The sequence below is a fragment of the Gracilinanus agilis genome, chromosome 2, assembly GCF_016433145.1.
Source record: "Gracilinanus agilis isolate LMUSP501 chromosome 2, AgileGrace, whole genome shotgun sequence".
NCBI classification, from domain to species: Eukaryota; Metazoa; Chordata; class Mammalia; order Didelphimorphia; family Didelphidae; genus Gracilinanus; species Gracilinanus agilis.
This window is the reverse complement of record NC_058131.1, coordinates 278,246,326-278,262,229: the sequence shown is the minus strand read 5'-3', so window position 1 is coordinate 278,262,229 and position 15,904 is coordinate 278,246,326. Positions and strand designations below refer to the sequence as shown.

At 39.6% G+C, this 15,904-nt stretch overlaps 1 protein-coding gene across 1 annotated transcript in view; it reads right to left on the bottom strand.

Moving 5' to 3' along the window:
* CCDC180 (coiled-coil domain containing 180) overlaps positions 1 to 15,904 on the bottom strand; it is a 137,967-nt gene that overhangs the window by 27,686 nt on the left and 94,377 nt on the right. Inside the window, 7 exon segments of the mRNA XM_044659683.1 lie at positions 653 to 813; positions 2,467 to 2,608; positions 8,360 to 8,426; positions 8,599 to 8,673; positions 14,292 to 14,376; positions 14,501 to 14,547; positions 15,663 to 15,697. Of these exon segments, the coding sequence (XP_044515618.1) occupies positions 653 to 813; positions 2,467 to 2,608; positions 8,360 to 8,426; positions 8,599 to 8,673; positions 14,292 to 14,376; positions 14,501 to 14,547; positions 15,663 to 15,697 (612 nt within the window).

Sequence of the window (15,904 nt, the reverse complement as noted above, 5' to 3'; positions counted from 1 at the left end):
ACCAACAATTTGGAAATTGGTCTTGTTCAAGGACACATGACAAAACTAGTGGAAACGCGCATCGGCCAAGGGTGGGGGGGGTGCGGGGGGGGGTTGAAGGGGAAAGGTGGAGCTTGAATCATGTAACCATGTTAAAAATGAATATTAATAAATGTTAAAAAAATAAATAAACATTTATTAAGCACCTACTGTGTACCAGGGACTATATTAAGTTCTGGGGATAAAAAGAAAAGCCAAAAAATAGTCCTCGTTCTCAAGGAGCTTATACTCTAATGATCATGATATCTAGAATATTTTGCCTTTCTAAATAAACCCTTACTTTCTATCTTAGAATCAGTTCTGAGTATTGTTTCCAAGACAAAAGAATGGTAAAAGCTAGTAGGCATTTGGGGTTAAATGACTGGCATGGGTCAAGAGCTAGGAAGTGTCTGAAGCTATAAATATTCTGACTTGAGAAAAGGAAAAAGGGGACGTTCCGGGGAAGTTTATGCTTTCTGGAAGGGAAAAAAAAAGTGCATTAAAATCATTTTAGTTTTCCAGGACAAAAAGGTGGACAATAAGTGCAATCAATGCCTGGGCCCATGTCTAGGATGACTCAGAAACCCTCATAATTTTGATTACTGGAAGTCTTTGAGACACTTGAGTCACCCACCCTTATTTGTAGCCATTTCTCAAGTTGTTCATTGAAGCGTCCTTGGATCTCTGCTTTGCTGGACTGAAGGCTATCCCAGTGTCGATGGAGAAAGTTTTCCATGACAAGACGAGCGACTAGAGGGAGTTGTTCCTCAAATTCCTTTAGCTGATCCCGTAACTCTATCAGATTAGAGAGAAACAGAACAACTGATAGCCCAACGAGATGCCTAATGAACTTGGATATCTAGAATGACTCTCAACAAATTTCTCAAAAACTATAAAAAGCTTGATCTTTCTTTTCCAGTTTAGAACAATGTGACAGGGAGAAGTAACATATGCTAGGTACTAGAATCAAGCTATGTACATGCTGGATTTCAGGTTGGATGTCCAAGGTATGATCGTAAAAATCTTCATTAATTAGTTTTCCTGTCATAGATTATTGTACTAGTAGCTAGTGGCTGCAATAAAAACCAATGGTTTTGTTTTTTGGGATATGCCATGTTGTTTTTCTATGATTTTAATAACAGTTTTAGCCAATCCCAAGATTTCCATTTTACAAGACACCACACAATTTTTCACAGGAAATATATTTCTGACCTAACCTAAAGCTAAGTTTTTCCTTAAAGACACAGAATCTCTGAAGACTCTATTATACAAATTCAAGACTGTCCATGTCAAACTGACCTCTAGAGGCAGAATTATTTTCAATCTCTATGGAGTGGGGAAAAGCCAGTTCTCAGGCCTCCTCTGCCTCTTTTATTTCAGTTAAGGGAATCACAGAAACCAAGAAATAATTAACAGAGGAGGAGCTAATGTGTTAATCATAGTAAAAAGATGTGTCTATGCTCTGTTATCAGGATACAAAATATGAAGAAGTTTTCTTGCTGCATTTGGTAAGTCATCTGACTGGTGGATGGCAGAAAAGTGGGCACATCTCTGCTTGCCTTAAGAGTCGAGGCTAGAAGCAGCTTTGCAGCTTGTGATGTCTCAAAAGGTAGCATGGGAAGGGAAAGGAATTCTGTGCTGTACTCCTCTCTATCTGCAGTAGTATCTTGCTGTGGAACACGGCCAGAAGGAGACATCACACTCACAGACAGACAGACACACACACACACACACAGAATTAGGGATGACAAGCCCTATCAGGGAACACGTCCTCTGGCAGCTGAGAAGACTGCTGCCCATGAATTTAAGAGAAAACTAGTTCTGAGGGTTGGAGAAGAGCAGGTGAAGGGCTTCGGCTGAGTGACCCACTAAAGAGATAAATGGGGGGCCCAGCAGTTACAGAGACATGAGTTTGCTTGGTCATGTGCATGCCCTAGGTATGTGTGTCTCCCTCCCAGTGTATTCTAAATTTGTGCCCATTTTTCCTTCTAATATCATATATATCCCGTTTTGTGAGGGGAACGCTGTGAATGACTTTGTGTATGACTTTGCTGGTTGTGTTTCCTAAAGACAGGCATGCAGGATGGGAGCTCTTGGTCTAGATTTACAAGTGTAGACTCACCTTAATAACCCTTAAACTGGAGGTGGAAGTTATCATCCCGGTGACCCAGTGTGGGAGTGTGATTCGGGGAGGGCAGCCTCAGAGGGGCTCCGTACTGGCTATACTCGACATTATGGGGTATACATCTACGTCAGTACATATGTATGGATACAAATGTACATATGTATACATATATATTCACTCCTTAGAGGAGGGGGCTATAGATTGTCTTTGTATCTTCCCCCAATGGTATATATAACTGGAACTTAATAGATATTTACTGAGTGAGCAAATGAATGAATGAATGAGTTTTATAGAAGTAAATAAATGAACAGCCTTCCATGTACCTATGAGACAGGAATTATGGTATTCTTCTGTCTGGTTCTCATAGTCTAAGAGCTTCTTTGCAAATACATCAGCACATTGGTCAAAGGTATCCTGCATGAACTCAGGCCTGGTGACGGAATGTTTCTCTTTACGGTAGAAATCCTAAAGAAGATAAAATATATATATTTACATAAATATATAGATAAAAATATAAATCTCCTCAGAGGTCTGACTTGCCCAAGAAGCTTTAAGGGTCTAGAAGTGGGCAGTGAGAGGGCAGCTAGGTGCCCTCAGTGGATTGAGAACTAGGCCTGGGTTCAAATTTGGCCTCAGACACTTCCCAGCTGTGTGGCCCTGAGCAAGTTGCTTAGCCCTTACTGCTCTTCTGCCTTGGAAGCAATGCACAGTATTGATTCTAAGAAGGAAGATGAAAGTAAAACAAAAAAAAAAGTGAGCAACGAGTTACTCAAGCTGAGGATCCACATTTTATTCATTCATCTTTGTGACTAATCCTGGTGCACTGCACATATTAAGATTTTTCCACCTTTAGTCATTTAAGATTGCACAGTATTTGACTTACAACAGCCGTGTAAGGTAGGGGTAGTACAAGTATTATTAGCCCCTTTTTAATATGTGCTAACCTTTCTCCTCTCATTTTCTACTTAATTTTTCCTTATAATTTAGCTTCTGACCTTACTATCCTACCAAAACTGCTCTCTCCAAAGTTACTAATGACCTGCTAGTTGCCAGATCCAAGCATCTTTTCTCAATCCTCATTCTTCTTACCCCCTTTGCAGATGCCGATGCTGTTGCTCACTCTTCTTGGTGAGAACTCTCCTTTCTAGGTTTCTCAGGACACCGCTCTTTTCTGGTTCCCCTCCTCCCTCTGATTCCTCTTTCTCTGTCTCCTTTGCTGGATCCTCTTTCAGATCACACCCTTTAACTGTAGTTGTCCCTCTTTTCTCCTCTCTATCCTACTCCACTTGGTGATCTCATCAAGTCCCATGGATTTAATTACCATCTTGATGCTGATTCTCAGATCTAGCTATCTTTCCCCAAACTCTCTGCTAACCTCCAATCTGCCCTTTCCAACTGCCTTTCCAACATCTTGAACTAGATGTCCAGTAGATGCTTTAAACTCAATTATGTCCCAAATGGAACTCATTTTCTTTCTCCCTAAACACTCCCCACCCCTTCCACCTTTCTTATTACTCTACAGAACAAAGCATCCTCTCTTGGTCCCCCAGGCTTGCAAGAGTCCTCTTGGACTCCTCAGCATCCCTTACTGTCTCCTGGTTTCATCTTCCTCGCATCTCTCACCAAGGTCCTCTTCTCTCCTCTGACCACTCCTGTGCAGGCCTTCACCACCTCAGGCCAGGTTTATAGCAAGCAGCTGCTGGAAGGTCTGTCTGCCTCACATCTCTCCACGCTCCAATCCTGCCTCTGCAGAGATTTTCTTAAAAGTCTGATCATCTGGCTCTCTACTCCATAAACTGGGGTGGTCCCTGTCACCTCCAGGATCAAATGCCAAAATGTTTTGTTTGGCATCCAAAGTCTGTCGTAGCTAGGCATCCTCCTACTTATTCAGTCTCCTTGCATCCTTACTATCCAACATACACTCTTTGGTCCAGTGATACTGGCCTCTTGGCTGTTCCATGAATAATGCCCTCCATCTCTTGGCTCTGGGCACATTGTCTCTCATGGCTGGAGCAGTCTCCCTCCTCCATTCTTCCCACTGGCTTCCCTGGCTTCCTTTAAGTCTCAATGAAAGTCCTATCTTTTACAAGAAGGCCTCTGCAATCCTTCTTAGTCCCAGTGCCTTCCCTCTGGTAATCATTTCCTATTTATCCTGTATATAGTTTGCGCTGTATATATTTACTTACATGTTGGAGACAGCTAGATGGTTCAGTGGGTAGAGTGTTGGGCCTGAGTTCAAATCCAGTCTCAGACACTCACTAACTGTGTGATCCTGGACAAGTCACTTAATCCTGTTTGCCTCAGTTTCCTCATCTGTAAAATGAGCTGGAGAAGGAAATGGCAAACCACTCCAGTATCTTTGCCAAGAATATAAGGTCATGGGGGCAGCTGGGTGGCTCAGTGGGTGACTCAGTGGATTGAGAGCCAGGCCCAGAGATGGGAGGTTCTGGGTTCAAATTTGACCTCAGCCACTTCCTAGCTGTGTGACCCTGGGTAAGTCACTTGACTCTCATTGCCTAGCCCTTACAACTCTTCTACCTTGGAGCCAATACACATTATTGAGTCTAAGATGGAAGGTAAGGGTTTAAAAAAAAAAAGAATACCAGGTCACTAAGAGTCAAACATGACTGAACAACAGTTTGTATGTTGTGTAATCCTTGAGGGCAGGGGCTGTCTTTTGCCTCTCTTTGTATCTCCTGTATGTAGTATGGATAACACAGTGCATGGCACATAGTAGATATGTGCTTAATAAATGTTTGCTCATTGATTAATTACTTAATTGCTCCACAAGTATCTGATGAATGAAATTGCAGATATGGGTACTTTGTAGGGAAGCCAATCAGGGAGAATCTTCTTCAATGTGGCAAACCTCTTCCCCTCCTCCTGCTTAGGTCTCAGTGATTGAGACACTGATGGGCTTCAGGGCCTGGGGCTGTACCCAAGTGATAGCTGGCTACAACTCTGGGAAGGATGAATTCTTGTTGGGGGGGGGGGGTAGGCTGTCCCTCTCTACTGGTCTATAAAAGAATGTTGACAGTTTGCTCTCGTACCTCTTTGCCTTTTCCCTGTTCAGAAGGCAGCCCAGACTGTAGTCCATGTACCTGGGTTCTGGGCCAGGGACCTTCAGTATGCACACCATTTCCTGCCTAAAAAAACCATTTAATGCCAGAAGCTGATTACAAAACCCATGGAAGATACAGGTAATGTCCCATGCCTTGTTTGTGTAAATAGTCCAAGAGGAAAGTTCCAATGAATTGACTAATGAGTGAAAGAGATAATAGTGTCAGAGCAGTGATGAGAGTTTTCTTGCAGAAGCACATGGCAGGAAGAGGTATATGCTTCTTGATTCAACCCAAAGGAAGCTAATAAGGAATGTTCTTGAACAACAGTCTCCTGTGCAGAAAAGGAGGGATCTTGATTTCTTAGGCAGCGCGATCCCATGATTTTGCTTTCTAGTCCAAAACAGGTATTTTCTTGGGAAGAACCAACGTTAGAGATTGCTTCATAGGTAAGTCCCATTCTTGAGTCCTAGAATCCAAGCCTTTTAGCCAGAAAAGGGAAAACTCTTATGTAGCATAGCCACAGAATATAGCCCTCTATTTAGACAAGGGAGGCTTTTTTAGGAGCAGTGCAGGCTTTCTGAGAGACCTCAAGTTCAATAATTAGAACACTTGCCTTCTAGAGAGAAAAGGAGAACCTTAGAGAAAGAAGAGAATCACCCACATGACTCCTGCAGATGAAAGACTAAAGCCGTGAAATAAAGATGCTAAGGAAGACATGGTTTGGGGGGCATTGCTGTCCCCCTCCCCCCTCTTCTATAGTGAGTTGCTCAGATAGTGAAAGTCCAATGGGAAGGGGATTGTTTATTCAGCAACCCACAAGTATGTTTGCCTTCTACAGGGAATCCAGAACATGACTTTGCACTATTAAGTCTTGGGGTTCCTGCTTATGACTTGATGGGGAAGAAGGACTCACCAGAATGTCAAGAGGTTGTACTGCTGGCACCTTTTGGGACAAATAGGCAGACATGTCTGTTTCTGTATATATTTCACATATTCTATGTTTTTTTTTAAACCCTGACCTATCTTAGAATCAATACCATGTGTTGGTTCCAAGGTAGAAGAGCAATAAGGGTTAGGCAATGGGGGTTAAGTGACTTGCCCAGGGTCATATGGCTAGGAAGTATCGAAGGTCAGATTTGACCTAGGACCTCCCATCTCTAGGTCTGGCTCTCAATCTACTGAGCCACCCAGCTGCCCCCTATTCTATGTATTTATAAAGGAACTCTGTCACTGCTCTGGCTACCAGCTCTTGAACAGGGAAAGCCAGTCAGTCAAGAAATATTGTAATAATTACAAATAAAAAATAATAAACATTATTATAAACAACAAGCATCTACTATGTGTCTCATGCTGTGCTAAGCTCTGGAGATACAAAGACAAAAGACAATCCCTGTTCTCAAGGATCTCATATTCTGATGGGAGAAACAATAAGAAAATGATTCTATACAAACAAAATATTTACAGGACAAATTAGAGATAACTAATCAATAGAAAGAAAGCACCAACATTAAGGTAGAATCAAGAGAGGCTTTTCAAAGAAGGTGAGGACCTGAAGTAAGCCAAGAGGCAGAGATGAAGAAGGAGGAAGAGAGTTTCAGGCATGGAAGACAGTCAGTAAAAGAGTATGGAGTTGGAAGGAATGTTTTATGCAAGAAACGGCAAGGAGGTCAGCCAATGGATCAAAGAGTATTTGAGGGTGATTCATGGCAATGATGGTGGTGATGGGTGGGTGGGATTAGTTTGTTATGAACTTTCCTCTGGTGAGAAAACTCAATGTGCTTCTGTTCAAAGCCAACTATTAATTTCTGGAGGAGAGAAGAGACTGTGCACCTGTACAGGTTCCCTTGCCTCCCATTCCCTTGGACCCCAGAATACAGAACTACTCTATTGTACTCTGGTCCATCCTATGAAGAGAATAAAGGGAAAAGAAAGGCAAAAGGGACAGTCATTCCATTTTATAGACCAGTAGAAAGAAAAGGCTCCTCCATCAGGAGTCCTCTTCCCACAGGACCAGATAATCAGCTGGGGGGCATCTTCACTTCCTGAAATGTAATCAGCATTTCACTCACTAGAAACCACTCAAGAGATGCTTTTGTTCTCTTAGCAAGACACCAATGGGCACATTCATAAATTATAAGGAGGAGCAAGAAGAGCATTCCTCTCCCCACCAGGATCAACCTAACTTATCCCTTAGCATTTAAATTCCTTAGGCTTTGTCCAGTCACTTCATGAGTAGCAATTAATGACAGAGTAATGCATGGTGTGGTGCCTCAGCTCTTGACCTGTGATCTGCAGATCCTTGGGGGTTTCTAAGACCTTTTCATAGGATCCATAAGGTCAAAGATATTTTTATAAACCTGTTATACTAAGATGTTTTATTTTCTAATACAGAACATATCAAGAGGTTTGTTGTTCAGTTGTTTCAGTCATGTCTGACTCTTTTTGTGGCCCTGTTTGAGGTTTTCTTGGCCACAATATTGGATAGGTTTGCCATTTTCATCTCCAGCTCCTTTTACAAATGAAGAAATTGAGGCAAGCAGGGTTAAAGGACTTGCCCAAGGTCACACAGCTAGGGAAGGTCTGAGACTGGATTTGAACTCTTGCTGACTCCAAGTCTGGTACTTTATCCATTGTAACTGCAGCACATTGTATCCCAGCCAATATCAAGAGGTATAATATATGTAAACAAACAAACAAACAAAAGTTTTTAAGGGATCCTCAATAATTTTCAAGAGCTCAAAGTGGTTCTGAGACCAAAAGTTTGCAAATTGCTGGTAAAAGGAGCAGGATACCTAATTAAGAATTGGGAGCGTTGGGCTCTAATCTTATCCCTCTCAATGAAAAACCTCAAACCAAAGCCTATCTGCACATTTAAATTTCTAGTCTGTCAAATAAGGAAGATAGAATGGATGCTAAGATCCATTCTAGTATCTATGACCTTAAGAGCCTTCCACTTCCTCCATTCTATATTCTAAGTTGCTTTTTTTTTTTTTTTTAAGTCTTTGATTCTCTGAAATTCTATGGAAGGATCCTGTTGGAACTTGGACTATGTCTTTCTTGCTTGCCTAGAGAGCACTCAGTTAACCAAATCAAGGATATGCCAGCAGAATGAAGACTAGAATCCAAAATGATTATAGGAGGTGGAATTCCTTACCTCTGCTACTGCAAGCAAAGTGTCATTGCCCTCCCAGAGAAGTAAGCGGATGATGCTTTTAAAATGACTAAAATCAAACAGAAGGAAGATGGTTGAAAAAAGACTTGCCTTTCACACATTGGTACTTATCCCACAAATTGAATCAAATCAAACTAATCAGCCTTGTGCGCTTGATTGTCCCACCCTCAGAAAAGATGAAATAAAGTATATTTATGGGACTGAAAAGAAAACTATCTTACTCAGTTCGATCAGGCCTGTCGCCAAACACCTGGTACTTCTTGTCTTGTCGGTTTGGTCGGGAGTATCTTAAGGCACTGAAAAAACATAGGTATTTCATTGCACTCAAAAAGGTTCCATTATTGGGGAAAAAAAAAACAATAACTGACTTTTTATGGGGATACTTTCTTTTCCCATTGATGCATCAGCTAGGTAGCTATGGAGTTATTTTCTATTCTCATAATGATATCTTACACTCAAATTTAGTGCTGAAATTCTAAGTACATTCTGTAATTTCTAATTTATTTAAGTTTTTCCACACCTGAGCTACTTTGAAAAGTGCCTATATAGAATCAAACAAGAATGAGACATTTAGTGTTGGAAGAAGGAACAGTTGTGATACTTTTAGGCTTTGGAATTAAGCACAACGACGATACGTGGACAACAAATGTGGAAGTTAAGTCCTCAAGTAGTTAGGGCCAAAAAAAAGCCCAGGGAATGGGAGAGGATAGCTGGGATATTATGAATTACATTGCTTTCATCTGGTGGAAGCAGAGACTTTTTCTGGAAAAATACAAGCAAGATTTCTTGGGTTTCTGGGTAAAGGATATGGAGGAACTGAGTAAATAATACCATCAACCATGTTTGCACAAAAGAAGTAGAAACTTTCTACAAAGGTAAAGAGCAACAGAGTTATTATATTTTGGTGCTATAATACCAAGAATTGAGGTTAAAAAAATGTCTCGTGTATTGAAATCACAGGTCCAGATGAGTCTATTAGCTACTCCAATACATTTTAAAAAAGGAAGATAAAACATTCAGTTGTGAGATGAGTAAATACATTTCATGTTGGAAGCAAATTTTTACAAGAAAAGCTGGTTCAAAGAATTGGTCAAAATATAGTGTTAATGATGCCAACATCACGTAGGTCTAATGGATCTATACCCTTCTCACAATTATTTTTTAAGTTATTTATTTTTATCATTCTTTTCTTTTTAAATTTTGAGTTCCAGATTCTCTCCTTCCCTCACACTTTCCTCCTCCCACTGAGAAGGCAAACAATATATCAGTTATATAGAACATATTTCCACATTAGTCATAGCCTCCCCCAAATCAAGAAAAGTATATATACTTCATTTGCATTTAAGAGTTTATTAGTTCTCTCTGGAAGTGGATAGCATTTTTTCATCACAAGTCTTGGAATCATTGTGTAATGCTAAGAATAGCTGTCATTCACAGTTGGTCATTTTATAATATTGCTATTAATATATACAATGTTTTTCTGGTTTTGGTGATTTCACTTTGCATCCATTCATGTAGGTCTTCCCTATGTTTTCCTGAAAGCATCCTGTTTATCATTTCTTGTACCATAATAGTATTCCATTACAATATACCACAATTTATTCAATCACTCCCCAATTGATGAGAATCTCTTCAATTTTCAATTCTTTGCCACCACAAAAAGTGCTACTATATTTTTGAATGTATAGGTTCTTTTCCTTTTTCTTTGATCTCTGTGGAGGTATTTGCTGGATCAAAAGGTATGCAGAGTTTTATAGCTCTTTGAACATAGCTCCAGATTTTTCTCCAGAATGATTGGACGAGTTCACTACTCCATCGTCAGTTTATTAATGTTCTTATTCTCTCTCATCCCCTTCAGCATTTGTCATTTCTGACAAGTATGAGGTGGTACCCTCAGAGTTGTTTTTCTTTTAAACTTTATATTCAAGTTAGGATATGCTACCTATCTGCCCCTGGGAGTTTTACTTTCCCTTTCTCTAATCAAAAGTGATTTAGAAAGAACATCTGAGCTGGCTCATTGAATAAAAAAGCCAGGTCTGGAGTCAGGAGGACATGGGTTTAAATCTGGCCTCAGATACTTCCTAGCTGTGTGACTGTGGGCAAGCAATTGCCTAGCCCTTACCACTCTTCTGTCTTGGAACCAATACTTAGACAAAATAGCAAAAGATTTTTTAAAATGGTGATTTAGAGCATTTTTTCATATGACTTTAGTTTTGATTGCTTCTCCTGAAAACTGTCATATTCTTTGACCATTTATCAAGTGGGAAATGGCTCTTATTTTTTATAAATTTGGCTTCATTTCCTATATATCTGAGAAACAAAGCTTTTATCAGAGAAACCTGATATAAAATCTTTGATATTACTATATTATTATACTTCTAAACAAAACTTGCTGTAATTTAAAAAATGTTACTTCATTATCTATGGTACCTTTTAGCAAAAATTGTATTTTCTGGGGCAGCTGGGTAGCTCAGTGGATTGAGAGTTAGGCCTGGAGACAGGAGGTCCTAGGTTCAAATGTGACCTCAGACACTTCCCAGCTGTGTGACCCTGGGCAAGTCACTTGAACCCCATTGCCTACCCTTACCACTCTTCTGCCTTGGAGCCAATACACAGTATTGACTCCAAGACAGAAGGTAAGGGTTTAAAAAAATTGTATTTTCCCTGATTATCTTTTAATTAGGTCTATTTTTTTTACTTTTGCTTTGTTGGAGATTATAATTGCCACTCCTACCTTTTTTAATTCAGCTGAATGAAGCATAATAGTCTGCTCCAGCCCTTTAACTCTGTGTATCTTTCTGTTTCAAGTATATCTCTCATACACAATATATTGTTGGATTCTGTTTTCTAATCCATTCTGCTTTCTCCTTCCATTTTATGGATTAGCTCATCCCATTCATATTTATGATCATTAACTGTATATTTCCCCCTTCTCATTTTCTTTTGTTTATCCTTATTTCTCTTTTTATCCTGACCCTCCCTCCTCAAAAATCTATTATGCTTCTGTGCACTGCCTCCCTTCATCTACCCTCTCTTTTATTGCAACCTCCAAATATCTCTTATCTCTTTACTTGTTTATTTCCCTTTTGGATAATAGAGATTTCTATACTCAATTGAGTGTGTGTATGTACATATTTATAAAGAACAGATATCCTTTATACATATATATTCTTCCTTTTTTGAATAAATTCTCATGAGTGAGGTTAAAGCATTGCCTACCACCCTCTCCCATTTTTTCCTCCACTATTAAAAACTCTTCCTTGCATACCTCTTTTTAGAAAAATTTCCCCATTTTAGCTCTTCCCTTCCCCTTCTCCTAGTGTATCCTTCTATCTCATCCTTACATTTTTTGGGAGATTATCTCAATTCACATCTGTGCCCTCCATCTATGCAAACCTCTTCTAACTGTCCTAATAATGATAAAATTCTTAGGAGTTGTGGGTATCATCTTCCATATAGAAATATAAACAGTTTTTAAATTGAGTCCCTTATGACTTCTTTCATGTCTACCATCTTAAGCTTCTTTTGAGTCTTGCGACTTTGAACATCAAAATTTCTATTCAGCTCTTGTCTTTTCATCAGAAATGCTTGGAAGTTCTCCATTTCACTAAATATCCATTTTTTCCTTTGAATGATTATATTCAGGGTTTGTTGGTTAGGTTATTCTTGGTTGTAATCCTAGCTCCTTTGCATTCTGGAATATTGTATTTTAGTCCTTCTATTTCTTAACACTGACAAATCTTGTGTGATCTTAACTGTGGCACCAAAATATTTGAGTTGTTTCTTTATGGATGCTTGCAATATTTTCTCTGAGACTTGGGAGCTCTGGCACTTGGTTACAATATTCCCAAGAATTTTCATTTTGGGATCTCTTTTGGGAGATGATTGATGGTTGATAATTTCTTGAAATATGATATCTATGTTCTTTATTTGATCATGGCTTTTAGGTAGTCAAATAACTCTTAGATGATCTCTTCTCAATTTTCCTGGTATGTTGTTTTTTCTTCCTATAAGATATTTCATATTTTCTTCTATTTTGTAAAAATTTTCAACTATTTTATTGTTTCTAGAAGCCTTATGAAGTTATTAGCTTCTAACTGCCTGATTCTAATTAAAAAAAAACAACTACTTTCTTCAGTGAACTTTTAAGTCTCTTTTTTAATTTGGTTAATTCTGTTTTTACAGGTGTTATTTTTCTTCAGTGAATTTTTTTGTCTCTTTTGCTATTATGCTAATTCTGTTTTTTAAGTTGATATTTTCTTCAGTATTGGGTGGCTCTTTTACTCAGCTGTTATCTTTTCAAAATTTTATTTTTATTATTTCTTTTCCTAAATTTCCCTCTACTAGTCTTACCTTTTTCTTTAACTTTTCTAGGAAATTTTTCTGGCCTTGGGTCTAATCAGCATTTTTCTTTGAGTACTCATATTGTTCCTTTATTTACCTTAATTATGAACTGTTAGGCATGATTAATTACCTGTAGTGGTCATCTACTGTACTGTAGCCTTTCTCTACATTCCAGAAGGGTAGCAAGACATCTCCCACCATTGACAAATGATGCCAGGTGGAACTATGGGGAACCATGGGACATGCACACCTAAGGGCGCTGTCATTCCAGAAGGATCCCCCAAACTTGTGCATGTTCCTTATTCCCTTTCTGGTATCCCCAAGTTCACCTATGATATGTACCCAAAAACTGCTTCCATCTGAATTTGTTCATGCCCATTTTCCAGGGTTTTGTGGAAAGGTGGAGATTTCCCTGGAATAGTTGACTAGCTCCCAGACCCTAATAAATATGCAAACCCTGATCTACATCTCCGGTTGCAACTCTACACCTGGGGCTGCTACTCCATTACCTCTTGGGTTATTCCATCACTCTGAGAACAGCTTCTCCATCAGCCCGGGGCTCTGTGGCTACTCTATCAGCTCCAGAGGTATTTAGCTACTCTACTAGTCCCTACCCGCCCCCCCCCCCCCATTCATCAGTCCCACAGCTATCCAATTGGCTCCCAGGCTATTTCACCAGCTTTGAAGTTATTATGCTATCTTAAAGATTTCTTCTTCAAATAAAATTCCTTTCTTATGTAAGATTAAAATTAATATTCAACAACTCCAAATATTATATTTTATAAGATTTATTAATAATCACTTGAAGTAAAAAGAAATAAAAGGACAAAAGTAAAAGCCTGAGTAAAGAGAAGTTTTCCCAGCCACGTTCATGATAAAAGAGAAAGAGGCAGGGTCACAGAAAACTTTATCTCCAAAATGTGAGGACATAATGTGAGAATGAAAGTGGGATGCTGGCAATTGGAGTCCTAGGGAGCAGATTCTAATTACATACTTACTTCCAATTGAATGGTGTTTGAGCTTCCCATTCTTGGGGCCATACTCTGCTACAAACTCTCCAACAACATAATGATCACCATTTTACCTACAGGGACACTGAGGCCCAAAAAGTTTCATTGACTTGTCCACAATCAAACAGCAATAGTGCAAGGGTCAAAGGCAGGATTCCAATCTAGGTTTTCAAAATTCCTGGCCTAGCAACTCTATCCTCTGTGTCAGGCTGTGAGTGGCATAACCCATCTCAGTTTCCTTTTAAGTCAGTCTTTTTTGGTAGAAAGCCCTGGTAGGAGAATACTTTGGGACTTGTCAGCTGACAATAGCTAGCTCATGCTATTGATAAAAAAAGAAAACTAGAAGGACTTGGCTGGAAAGTGAAATAAAGGTCCAGGAGGAGACAAGGAGGGAAAAGGGGAGGCTGTCTCAGATGGCCAGCACTTCAGAGAAGAGGAAATTAAGAACTTGAGAAAACTAGAGAGTGTAGAAAATTAAATGGAAGAGAGAAGGAGGAAGGCAGAGAAGTGAGGAAGGTGGGGTAGAAAGAGGGCACAACTTTGTATTTCATAACTCTTACCTTGCCTGTGAGCTAGAACTGGCCACTGACGTGACCTTTTTTAGTGTTGCGATGATGCTTTCAGTCCGTCGTCTTGAACGTTTCCCTTCAGAGGATGAAAAGAAAATAACAAAACTTTTAGAATATTTCCCGGTGCTTTCATGAAAACTAACAGCATCTCCAGGATTTCTGACATCCAATTTTTCATAACCAAAGTAAAGTTTACACACCTTTAACCTTGCTAATATGCTCTCGATCACGCTTTTGCTCTGGAAGTCTGAAACCAAAAGGAAAAGCAGTGAGATTTCTTGAAAGGGAAATAGTTTTGAAGCAGCGGGGTGGCTTAGTGGATAAAGTTCAAGTCTCAATTCAGACACTTTCTAGCTGTGTGACCTTGGGAAAATTACTTAACTCCCATTGCCTAGCCAGAACTATTCTTCTGCCTTAGGAGTATTGATTCTAAGAGAGAAGGTAAGGGTTTCTTTTTGTTGTTTTTTAAGAAAGAGAAATAGTGGAGCAGCTAGGTGGCTCAGTGGATTGAAAGTTAGGCCTAGAGATGGGAAGTCCTGGTTTCAAATCTGACCTCAGACTCTTCCTAGCTGGGTGACCCTGGGCAAGTCACTTAACACCCATTGCCTAGCTCTTAGAGTTTTTTTGCCTTGGAACCAATATACAGTATTGATTCTAAGACAGAAAGTAAGGGTTTAAAAAAAAAAGAGAGATAGAGAGAAACAGTATTGTTTTGGTTTGGTTTGGGCGGGGTAGGGAAAGTAAGGTCTTCAGATGCGACTATGATGAGTTTGAAGGGTTGGAAAGGCATTCATATTTCTGGGAGGTTGAAGAAAATATTGACCTGGAACTAAGATCACTGGTATAAAGGTATGCAAAATCATGGGAATAGATGTACCCTACCCTCAAAATTACTTTATCCTTTTACATATTTATATAGCTTCATAAATTTAGAGCTGAAAGGAACCCTTAAGGTTAATTGAGATATACCCATTCATTTTAGAGATGAGGAAACTAGGTCCAGAGACCTTAAGTCACTTGCTAGAGTCACACAGCTAGGAAGTGTCTGAGACAGAATTTGAATCCAGGGCTTTCTGACTCCAAGTCCTATGCCCTATCCACTGTATGATGAGTCTCTCCCAAAACAATGCAAACTTTTTGAGAACATGAAATGTTTCTTTTTTATCTCTGTGTGCCCACTGCTTAACCTGCCCTTTGTAACTAGAGACCCTCCAACTTGTTTAGTCTTTTTATACCTTACTCCCCTAATGTAGAATCCAGTGACACTATCCTCTTTACTTTCCTTACCCAAAATTCTCCATGTCCTAATGCTAGGCATTTTTACTGGCTGTTATCAATGCCTAGAATTCTCTCCCTCTCTACCTCCTGACTTCAAGTCTCATTTGAAGTTCCACTTTCTGCAAGAAGATCTTTTTCTCAGGCACTCTTAATTCTAGTGTCATCCTCCTAAGATTATCTCCAATTTGTCCTCCCTTTCCCTTTTCCCTTCCCCTCCCTCCCTCTCTCTGTCTCCCTTTCTTGGTCTCTGTCTCTGTCTCTCCTTCTCTCTCTCTCCCTCTCTCTCCCTCTCCCTCTCTCTCTCTCTCTCTCTCTCTCTCTCTCTC